This window comes from Octopus bimaculoides, chromosome 28, assembly GCF_001194135.2.
Source record: "Octopus bimaculoides isolate UCB-OBI-ISO-001 chromosome 28, ASM119413v2, whole genome shotgun sequence".
NCBI classification, from domain to species: Eukaryota; Metazoa; Mollusca; class Cephalopoda; order Octopoda; family Octopodidae; genus Octopus; species Octopus bimaculoides.
In genome coordinates, this window is record NC_069008.1 from 1,549,024 (window position 1) to 1,561,440 (window position 12,417).

Here is a 12,417-nt window from a genome sequence, read left to right on the forward strand (position 1 = left end):
TGAAGCAAGTGAAATCGAAATCGAGTTAAATTTGACATCTGGCACCCATGCCAATGTCGTCTCCTTCATTGGACACGAAACTCAGCTTGCGAAGACTTATTGGGGCAAGCAAAAACGAAATTGTGAGGGCACCTGTGCCCAGCGTCACCTTTCTGGCACTTGTGCCCGTGTCATGTGTAAGGACTTTCGAGCGAGATCATTGCCAGTGCCCCTGGACTGGCTCTTGTGCAGGTGGCACATAAAATACACCATTTTGAGCGTGGTCGTTGCTAGTACCGCCTGACTGGCCTTCGTACCAGTGGCATGTAAAAAGCACCCACCACACTCTCGGAGTGGTTGGCGTTAGGAAGGGCATCCATCTGTAGAAACTCTGCCAAATCAGATTGGAGCCTGGTGTAGCCATCTGGTTTCACCAGTCCTCAGTCAAATCGTCTAACCCATGCTAGCATGGAAAGCGGACGTTAAACGATGATGATTTATTCTTAGTGCAAGTTTTGAAGAGTGCAGTTCGATTTTAACAGTTATTTTTCCAAAGCCATAATGGAAGTGACAAAGGAGCATATTCAGCATATTTAACTCCTCCAAGGAAGGAGGTTATGTTTTCATTGGCGTTGGTTTGTCCGTCCGTCTGTCTGTGTGTGTGCAAAATAACTCAAAAAGTTGTGAACGGCATTTGATGAAACTTGCAGGAAAAGTTGGTAACGACAAAAGGAACAGATGATGAAATTTTGGTAGTGATCCAAGAATTTTTATGGATTCTTGAAGGATTTTTCATTTGTTATATTGAATTTACATGAAGTATTACAATGTTACGTTCTTTGATTATCTCCCTTGAAAACACATCGTTTTCACGTAACCTATGGTGGCGTTGCTATTTAGAGACAGTGTTGACGATGATGATGGTCGAGATAAGTATGGGAGGAGGATGAAATAGTATCGGTGGTTATAATGGCGACAGGAGCGGTGTGATGGGTGATGCTGAGGTGATGGTGGTAATAATGATGTTGATGATAGTGTTAGTAGTGTGATGGTGGTATTGCAGTGGTTATACTGGTTGTAGTGGTGAAAGCGACTGTCAAGGTAACCGTCACGATAACGTTGATGGTGGTGTCTGTGGTTGAAGTGGAAGCAATAACAATGCTGCTGATGATGATGTTGGTGGTTGTGAACTGCTTCAGAGGATTCCTGTTTTAAAAGGGTTTTTTTTTTTTTAAATCATATGGCTGTGTTATTTTTTTTTTTTACCCTCGCCAAGGAGGTTGTTTTTGCCGGCGTTGGTTTGGGAAATTGGGTGATTTTTCAGCATGCGTGTATAAGGGTAGAAATGAGCGGCTTGGCAGAAGTCTGCGCTCTCCGAGTGCTTTTCTGGTTTGCTTTATGAGTTCAATAAAAGCAACAATAGAACAGGAAATGTGAGGAATATTAATGCAGTATGTGGGGATCGGACAATAAGTATAAGCCAGTGTTAACGGTAGATCCAGAAATTCCAAGCTAGAAACTACAGCCCAGAAGACAAGCTTCATCCTAGAAGATCTGTAGAGCTTGATGAGGACATCTTGAAAACTCTGGTGGAACAAAATCCCATTGTAACTGCTGAGGAACTAGCAGAGAAGCTTGGATTTGGTCATTCAACCATTCATCAACACCTGCATGCCATCAGAATATTAATGTCTTTGGTTTCAAGACGAAAGGTATTCTTCCATCAGGATAATGCTTGCCACATAGTCCAAGGATGACATTCCAAAGGCTGGAGCAGTTTGAATGGGAAACAATGCCCCACCCACCATATTTGCCAGACATTTGAAGACAGATATTTGTCCTGATCTTGTTTGTTGTTAACACAAGGTTTCACTTGATACACCCTCCAGCCTTCATCAGGTGTCTTGGGGAAATTTTGAACCTGGGTTCTCATTCCTTAGGTATCATTATTATTATTATTATTCAGGTTACTGCCTGGAATCTTGGGGTTAGTAGCCTGCACTCTTAACCACTACGGGCATATGGCATAGTGGTTAAGAGCACGGGCTACTAACCCCAAGACTCTGAGTTCAATTCCAAGCAGTGACCTGAATAATAACAACAACATTGAAAATTACCTTAGAAATGAGAACCCAGGTTCGAAATTTCCCCAAGACACCTGAAGAAGGCTGGAGGGTATATCAGCCGAAACGTTGTGTTAACAACAAACAAGATGAGGATAAATATCCGTCAAATGTAAATAATGTACATAATTCCTCATCTCTTAAATATAGAACTGTAAAATCATAACCAGCTGATCTTGTATTTCCTTTTACCTAAAACCAGGAACGTTTCAGCACCCCCTTGTGTGTGTACATACATGAGAGGGTGCTGAAAAGTTCCTGTCTGTAAGGGTATTGTGAAAGGCCTGGTTAAAAACCAAATTTTCCAAGTTCTTTTACAGGGCTTAGAAAAACTGAAGGACTGCTGCAAAAAGCAAGGGAATCTGAGAGGGGAACATGTTCAATAAGATCATAACCAGCTGATCCTCCAGTAGTTTCTTTTACCCAAAGCCAGGAACGTTTCAGCACCCCCTCGTACATGAACATACAAATATACACATACATATGAATATATATACCAGCACACTGGCATGCAGTTTCACGATCCAATCTAAATTCCAGATCCAACATGGGGAAGTTTCCAAGTATTGTTGTTACATAAATAAAATAACACAAATGGGTTAAAGGCACACTACAGCTGTTTCAGGTGCGTTATTTTTTATTGATGAATAATTCAATTACATCATAAAGAAAAAAGTTTTCTTCAGGTGAATTAATAAAAATTTAAAATTGGTTCAGAAAAAAATACCAAAATGTGGAATATAGATTACCCTACTCAGTTCAATGTATTCCACATTCCTCTTCAGTGGAGAGGGGTTTCCCTTCAGTGTGGTACAGTAGACTGCCACTAATCTGGCACTAATTTCAGCTAGAAAAATTTTTAATTTCCTGGGTTGTCATACCAACCAGCTGCTACAATTTGTTGGTACCACTTGCTGTGTAAACACACATTTGTAAATAAAGGTAAGCCTTACCAGTTTGGCGGCTAATGCAGTTTTGCACCTCTCCTTGAAAAATGCAGTTTTTTGGAAAACAATTTTCAGATTCCTACGTTTTAGATGTCGGAGATTACCGAATATGTAAAGCATAAAACACCACACATTGTCCATAAAAGAAAAGGTTGAACTGTTCAAAAAACTTGACAGCGATGTGTCCATGAAAAGATTATGTGAATTACACAACGTTGGATCTTTGACAGTTTACAACATAAAGAAAAAAACAAAACAAAAAGACCAGTTACTCCATTTCTTTACTAACATTGAGTCAAAGAAACAATTGATAATTGGGCAAAATCACTAATCCAATAATCCCCAGGTCCCAACAATGCCAGATAATCAGTAGTTAACTGTATATTTTATTTCATCTTAATCAACTGTAAGAGTCAAAATATTATCCCATGTATTTTCACAACAGGCTGTTCCTCCAATGTGGATTTGGTGAATAACAAGATGAGAATTGGAAAAGAATAAATTCCCGTGTATTTCACAATGATAGGGGGGTTTTTTCCCCTTCAGTGTGTCATTTTGTGATGTACAAGATGAAAAGGCAGAATTCAAGTTTTTTATTTTTGGTAATTTTCAGGAAAATGTTAGCAAATTTGTGTCCTACACTTGGGAATCCATACAATTATAATCTTTAAACTCCCTCCCCAACAAATTCCAAAAGTTTCACTCTTTTTCAAGTAGAATTTTGGTTCAAGTACCTTTTTTTAGAATTTTCAGAAAAAAAAATTTTTTTGCATAATCGTATGAAATCCTACGTATAGAACAGATTCACAAATTTTTTTTTTTAAATGCCAACAAATATAAAAGTTTTGAGGGATTTATATAGGGTGCTGAAACCAGAATCCAGCCAATGACAATTATTAAAAAAACATTTTTAAGCGTCTTTCTCAGAGCTAGAGTTATCCCCAGCATGTGTTTTTTGGTGTGTAGTTAAGGCACTGTTGTTTATAAAATATTTTCCACATATTTCACAGAGGAATGGTTTTTCTCCTGTGTGTACTCTTTTGTGAACTCCAAGAACGGAATTCTGAGAGAATGATTTCCCGCAAATGTCACAAGAATATGGCTTTTCTCCGGTGTGAATACGTACGTGGGTAACAAGTCCTGAATTCTTGGTGAAGGATTTTCCACAAGTTTCACACCGGAATAGTTTTTCTCCAGTATGTATTCTTTTATGTCGAATCAAATCGCTATTATTGGCATATGATTTCCCACATATTTTGCAATGGAATGGTTTTTCTCCAGCGTGCATCCTTTTGTGTCCTATTAACACATCGTTAGAAAAAAAAGAATCACTACAAATATCGCATTTGTAAGGTTTTTCTCCTGTGTGAAATCTCCTATGTTCCGTTAGATTAAGGTTAGAACTAAAAGATTTACCACATATGTCACAGTGATAAAGTCTTTGTATAGTAAATGTCTCACTGCCCAAAGGTTTCACAACAGTGTATGTCTGCGTCACGGGATCCAAATTGGTAAAAACAGTTGTGTTGTTGGAAGAATCCAAGACTTTAACGTCCTCCATATTCATTCTTAATTGTCAAAATCTAAGGAATATCTCTGGAATCTAAGGAATTGTCAAAATCTAAGGAATATCTCTGACTGTAATATATTGTGGTTCAATTCCTTGTCTTGGATAGTATGGCACTTTGTTTGCAAGTGGGGAGGAATAATCGGAGTAGATATATTTTCAACTTACCCTAGAATAGTTGTTGCCAACCGAGTCCTTTTTAAATTGCAAACATATTTTTGCAGACAAACCTATGTGCTACTATTTCAATGTTATGAAATATGGATATGGTTTAATGGGTGATATGCAGCTTAAAAATGAGGTCAATAAATAAATAAATAAATACCAAAGCAACGTAATCAAATTAAGCAATCAGCAAAGACAGGCTTAAATTAAGTGTATTAATTGTAAACTCTGCAGATGTGTAGAAAGGAATAAATCATATTAATCCAAAACCGATGTCGAAGAAAGAAAATAATTGTGAATTGTGTGTATATATATATATATATATATATATATATATATATATATATATATAAAAGGAGTGCAAGTGTCTGGTGTATATAAATCAGAATTGTTTATCATCAAATGTAGAAACGTACAAGTGTGTGTGTGTGACGAATGTGAAGAAAGGTTAATAAAGATATTCATTCATCAATTGCTCATCAATATCAATTTCCTTGTAAAGAATTCAGGATGTGGTGTAAGCTTGTAATAGAATGGAATATTTAATCATGTAGACGAGGTAATAAAGTCCTTGAAATATTTAAGTGGTTCTATGCTATCCCAAACATTAACGTTTCAAGTACAACAATACTAAGTAGGCGGTGTAGAGAATAATTTTTACCTTAATATAAATAAGACTGGTTTCATAGAAACAGTTATATTAACTTGCCCTTTCAGATGTACCCAAATGACAGTAAGTTAAAAATCAAAAAAAGCATTGTCCAGTGAAATAACAATCTGCATGTAAAAAAAAACCCGAGGTTATTAAGGTTGACCAGTAATAATGGGAAATGTAAAAATCGAACTTGGTTTGCTGAAACGAATATGTAAATGCATTTAGATAAATAACCACAGCTCTTCTTGATCGAAATTATTTTCGATCTTTTAGGGTTTTTTTTTTACAAAAGTGCCTTCGGATTTCTGTTTTGAACATCGAAGATTCCAATTGTGTCACGACTTTCCTGTTCCTTACTTTTTAACACTGAAAATTCTAATGTAAAATTTCTAATAATGTAGAAAAACTGTAGGGTTTAGACAGGATGCTGTTCACCGCATTTTAAAAATCCATTTTCAAATAAGTTTTATCATATTTTATCATTAACTTTGCAAAGAATAATTTTATCAATAATTTGTTTCCATAATTCAAGGAATCCAAGTTAATTTTTTGACATACCCTATTGCTGCCGCTTTCCCTAAATTTGATTGTGTAATCACATTATATCAGGGGTGGGGAAAGTTTTTAGTGAAGCCTGGTACTTATTTTATTGGTCTCTTTGCCGAACCACTAACTTACAGGGATGTAAGCCACCAACACCAGTTGTCAAGTGGTGGTGGGAGATAAAGGTACACACATACACAAACATATATATATATATGATGAGCTTCTTTCAGTTTCCGCTTTCCCTAAATTTGATTGTGTGATCACATTATATCAGGGGTGGAGGAAACTTTTTAGTGCGGCGAGCAAAAAAATTTCAACGAAAAAGGTTCGCAGGTGGATCACAAGTTCTAACTCTGAAATCTGTGTCAATCTTGTATATATCTATGTATAATTCGATATACATTAATAAAGATAAGTTTAAGACATTAAATTAACGCTACCACTGAATTTAAGACGTTTATATTACTCATGAGATATTTATATTTCTCAGCTGGGGTGTAGTTGCGTCAAAAGAGAATGGTGCAAACCTAGCATGATTTTCTGTTCTAGTCTAACCATTTTAAGTCGTAGTGGAAACGCGACCTATGTCGCAAAGAGGCATACGAATATTGTATAAATTTTATGATTGAAAAATTGACTATGTTTTGTACAAACGAGTCTACCAGCTTGCAGGCGCAATAAGATGGTTACGCGTGCGGGGGATACCCACCCCTGCATTATATGGAAGATTTAGTAAATGTGGTGAAACATTTGGCTCGCTCGCTCGCTCGCTAAATAAATAAAGTAAGTAAATTACTTGGGACGTGTAAAACATTAGGGTTTACTTCTTGAAATACCAAAACGAAAACAAGATCAAAAGTCTAAAAAAGAGAAACTTGACAAAAAATTATTTTTCAGAACTTCAGCTGTTATTTCTAACAATTCGAGCGACCACATTAAGACTTCCTCATTTTCTCAGCTGGTTTGACCAGCATAAACACTGTTGAAATGGAGTGAAGTAGGTATTCCGAAAGCTTGGAGGAGTGCACGATTTTTAAAAAAATTGAAATTTTGGAAATACTGACCGACCTACCCACTCATCTGTCTATCTACCCAGCTATCTATCCAACTATCTATCTATCTATCTATCTATCTATCTATCCATCTATATATCTATCTATCTATCTATCTATCTATCCATCTATCCATCTGTCTATCTATCCATCTATCTATCCGTCTATCTATCCATCTATCTATCCATCTGTCTATCCATCTATCTATCTATCCATCCATCCATCTGTCTAACTAACTGTCTATCTATCTATCTATCTATCTACCCAGCTCTCTCTCTCGCTCTCTCTCTCACACACACACACCGCTTATTGACGTCCCATGTTTGAATAGTTTAGGTAGAGTGGCCTCCCTCGTGAAACGAAACTGAAAGGACGCCATTGTTTTAAATATTCAGTAAAAGAATATTTGACAATCTCAAAGTGATTGGTTTAGAAGCTTTGAGGTACCGTTCACTCCCCCGCTTGAAGTAACGACAAAACTAGAAATTCAGACTGCGCTGCGCAGCAAAATCAAAACAGGACATTAAATAAAATATCAAACTAACAGTTAGTCATTGGTAAGGGTGTTAACTCCATGTTGGCATCATTTTGTATTGGAAACCGAAATGCTTCAGATTTATCAACGACAGCAGAGAGGCTCTCACATACTTATTTTCTTGGATAATGTTTTGAGAATTAACGGTTGATTGGAGGCGACCGCAAGAGCAAACTGACATTATTACAAATACCTCCAAATGTATTGAAATGTTTGTTAGAGACTTTTAACTTAATAGTTTCCCTGTATGATTTTTTTCGAGGGTAAAATTATCCCTTACACCGTCTACTAATTACTTCAGCGAATGTAGTTATCTTGGTGTGAGGTAAACACTAATGTTTGCTGATTACTTCGAACCAATTTAAATGTTCCAGAATCGGATGTTCCATCACCTTAAGGACTAAATGTTTCTTTTTATTACCCACTTTCGCTACGTTATGAATTCTTAACGAGAATATGGACTTCAATGGCCAAATAATGGTTGAATAACTTTGATATTATTTCTTCCTTTTCTAGTTGACTTGCAAATCTTAAGCCTCGATCATTTTTATTGCCACCACAGTGGTAAATAAATGTGAATTCATCGTACTACATACAGACACACACATGCGTATTTTCCAGACAGAATCACAATACTTTTAAGACTATGAAGCAAATATTAAGCCGTAACCATATTTCATAACGTAGATTAAAAAGAAAGGGGGGAATCTTTTATCTACAATAATATATGTGCTACATGGACATAGTCAACAACGGGTACACTGTGGGCATGTAGAAGATATACACACATTGCATATTTTACCCAGTTGTGAAAAGAGATTCAAAATATCTCAGAGAAGCACAATGACTACGGAGGACGTTAAACCGTTGGTTATCCCCAACTCAACCGTTTTTACCAATTTGGATTCAGTAACAGAGACTTATAATAGTAATGAGAAAACTTTAGGCGATGAAGTATTTACTGAAGAAAAATCATTGGACAAAACCGTTCGATGTGAAATTTGTGGGGAATCATTTGGCAAAGTCCGTTATTTAAAAGAACATAGGAAAATACACTCTGGAAAAGAAACTTGCCTTGATGAAATAGTTACGAAATCATTCTCTCAAACATCTCTTCCTCTTCATGAACCTATTCACACAGGAAATAAATCTTACCACTGTGAAATATGCGGGAAATCATTTGTGAAAAACAGTAATTTAACGCAACATAAGAGAGTACACACTGGAGAAAAACCATTTGCCTGTGAAATATGTGGGGAAGCTTTCTCTCACAATTATCGTCTTGCTCTCCATAAACATAGTCACACTGGAAACAAACCTTTCCACTGTGAAATATGTGGAAAATCATTTGCTCTTAATAGTTATTTAAAAAGTCACAAGAGAATACACACGGGAGAAAGGCCATTCCAGTGTGAAATATGTGAGAAATATTTCGGTCAGAAATCCAGTTTGGTTACTCACATACGTATTCACACTGGGGAAAAACCCTACCACTGTGAAATCTGTGGTAAATCTTTCTCTTTTAATTCCAGTCTTTTGCGTCATAAAGCAATGCACTCTGGAGAAAGACCATTCCATTGTGAAATATGCGGAAAGTCTTTTGTGGATAAAGGTGATTTAACGAGACATAAAAAAATCCACAATGAGGAGAAACCTGAGCAGTGTGAAATTTGTGGAAAATCTTTCTCATTTAAATCCAGGCTTGTTAATCATAAAAGAACACATACTGGAGAAAAACCCTATCACTGTGAAATTTGTGGGAAACTATTCGTTCAGATTTCACATCTTGTCAATCACGTAAGACTACACACTGGAGAGAGACCATATCATTGTGAAATATGTGAGAAGTCTTTTGTGACCAAAGGTGCTTTTATAAGGCACAGAAGGATACACACTGGAGAGAAGCCTTACAACTGTGATATTTGTGGGAAGTTATTCACTAATAATTCTAATCTTGTTGATCACTTAAGAATACATACTGGGGAAAAGCCATATCATTGTGATATATGTATGAAGTCTTTCAGAAGTAGCGGTCATTTTGCCAAACACAAAAAAATACACACTGAAGAAAAATTGCTTCTCAGTAAATCGTCATCATGATGATGATCTTCATTTAGTGTCTGTGTTTTCTGCCTGGCATGGGTTGGATGGTTTGGCAGGATCCAACCTGTTTGGACTGCATTGTGCAGTGTATGATATGGGTTATTTTTGACTTGCGGACCCCTTTATATTTCAGGCTTTACCTTATAAACGCTTATGAAATTTATACATAAATATTTGCTTAAAATAACATATTTTTACATTTATTTATTTAACAGTATTTAACAAATAGGTTTATTGTCAATTAAAAGATTTCGATTAAAAAACATATATAAAATCAAATTGCCCATAAAAAGTATTTGCTGCCCACGGACCCCCTGTCTTGTCCTTGCGGACCACATTTTGAAAACCCCCCTGGGTTATACAGTTGGAAGCCCTTCCTAATACCAACCACTTGACATTTGTAATCTGTAGCTGAATACAAGCTGGAGAGAAAAGAAGAGAATATTAAACACTGTTGCTGGTGCCACATAAAATGCACTGGTGATGGTGCCACGTAAAAACTACAGGTAATGGTGCTATGTGAAAATCACCAGTGCAGTGGTGTGGGTGCCATGTAAAAAGCACCAGTGCTGGTGCCACATAAAAGGCACTGGTGATAGTGCCACTTAAAAAGCGCCTAGTACACTCTGCAAAGTGGTTAGCATTAAGAAGGGCTTCCAGCTGTAGAAACCAAGCGGAAACAGATTATGGAACCTGTTGTGATCCCCTGGCCTTGCCAGCCCCTGTCAAGCTGTCCAACCCATGCCAGCATGGAAGAATGGACGCCAAACAATGATGATCTTGTTGGAGATGTATTCTGTCTTGTCATCTTGTAATCTATAAATATCTCTTGAAAATAGGTATGTTTGTAATTAAAGTTAATTACAGAGACTTAGTCTCATTATGACTGTAAAAGTTTGTGGAAATTATTATATATGACAGATGATTTGTTGAAAATATTCATAAAAAATAAAATTTTAAAAATGTAAAACTTTTGTAAAATCTTATCACTTGAATTTATGGTGAAATAACTCTTAGTTATGTAAATTAAATTTTCATAATTTGTGACCAAATAGCTTGTGGTTAATGTAAATTAACATTTATAAATCTCTTATAAAATATGTTTGCAATATTTGTTATGTGGTATTTTCTGGACTGTTGAAATTGTTTTTTTAACCCTTTAGCATTCAGATTATTTTGTCAAATGTAATAATTATTTATTCACATTGTTTTAAACTAATCATACATTATCTTGTTGCTTCAAAATTCTGATGATTGCTTTTTTTTTAGAATGGCATTGTAGGGGAAGTGTGAGAGGCCAGATTTAGACAGTTTGAACATAAAATATATAGAATATTTGGGTCAGATATTGCTGGTTTAAATACTAAAAAGTTTAAAATTAATTCAACACTGAAAACATAAGTGTAAAATTTATAATGAAATGTTTAAGAAAATTCTTTTAGCTGTATGATCAATAAGTTTTGTGTTTCCAGTCCAGTCCTCTTGCACAAATGTTGTCTTCTGAAGCCCTGGTTAACACAGGAATTTTGTAGATGAATTCTCATCCATATGAGATGGTATCAAAAAGTTCCCAGAATAGTTATGTTCAAGAATATAAGTGTACCACAAGTGAAAAAAGGTTGCCGAGCACTGAAATAGATAAAAGCTTATCTTCTATTTGTTCCAGTCATTAAGCTGCGGCCATGCTGGGGCACCATCTTGAAGAATTTTAGTCGAACACAACAACCACTACTTTTCTTCTGTTTTTTTTTTTGAAGCCTGGTACTTATTTTATTGGTCTCTTTTGCCGAGCCACTAAGTTACAGGGATATAAGCACACCAACACCAGTTGTCAAGTGGTGGTGGGAGATAAAGGCACACACATACACAAACACATAGGATGAGCTTCTTTCAGTTTCCATCTACCCAATCCATTCACGAGGCTTTGGTCAGCCCAAGTCTATAGACACTTGCCCAAGGTGGAATACTGTGGGACTGAACCTAGAACTAAGTGGTTGGTAAGCAAACTTCTTTACTATATGCCACACCTGCACCTAGGCAGTTGTTCAGCGTTATGGACAGCCAACTACAAATGATGGGAAATAATTCTCAATTTCTTGTATATACACAATATATATTTGTGCACACAAATTGGTTTCAACTTTTGGCACAAGGCCAGCAAGTTTTTTTGGGGGGTGGGGTAATTCAATTACATTGACCCCAGTGCTCAACTGAAACTTATTTTATCGACTCCAAAAGGATGAAGGCAAAATCAACTTCAACAGAATTTGAACTCAGAATCTGTAGATGGACAAAATGCCACTCAGCATTTTGCGTGGCCTGCTAATGGTTCTGCCAGCTCACTGTCTTCACCACATATTTATTTTGAAATACTCTGTGTTTCTTTCAATTACTTTAAATATAACAAAGAATTTAGTAAAATAACTTCGTTATCATTAAGCTAATGTTAGGACCATAAATTGTGACTAAGGTTTGGTGGAAGATTTTAATTCAAAACTTATGAAAACAAGACATTTGTACTACAGAGCCAGAAGCAGTTTCAGGTAGGATGGTACCAAAAGGGATAACGCTTTTTTTAACTATATTTCTGTTGAGATGCTCTGTGTTTCTTTCAATTACTTTAAATATAACAAAGAATTTAGTAAAGTAACTTAGTTGTCATTAAGCTAGTGTTAGGAACATAAATTGTGACTAAGGTTTGGTGGAAGATTTTAATTCAGAACTTATGAAAACAAGACATTTCTA

At 36.1% G+C, this 12,417-nt stretch overlaps 3 protein-coding genes across 3 annotated transcripts in view; 1 reads left to right on the top strand and 2 right to left on the bottom strand.

Moving 5' to 3' along the window:
* LOC106878798 (zinc finger protein 850) overlaps positions 1–6,384 on the bottom strand; it is a 17,841-nt gene extending 11,457 nt beyond the window's left edge. The window contains exon 1 of the mRNA XM_052977723.1: positions 3,966–6,384. Coding sequence (XP_052833683.1) covers positions 3,966–4,616 — 651 coding nt within the window. The 5' untranslated portion in view covers positions 4,617–6,384. The remainder of the gene's footprint in view (positions 1–3,965) is intronic.
* The window catches only part of LOC106870586 (acyl-protein thioesterase 1), a 304,640-nt gene that overhangs the window by 85,650 nt on the left and 206,573 nt on the right, over positions 1–12,417 (bottom strand). The window lies entirely within an intron of this gene.
* Positions 6,535–10,781, top strand: LOC106884370 (zinc finger protein OZF). Its single transcript, XM_014935724.2, has one exon. It carries the CDS (start codon positions 8,413–8,415, stop codon positions 9,667–9,669), a length of 1,257 nt encoding a protein of 418 aa, XP_014791210.1. The 5' UTR covers positions 6,535–8,412; the 3' UTR covers positions 9,670–10,781.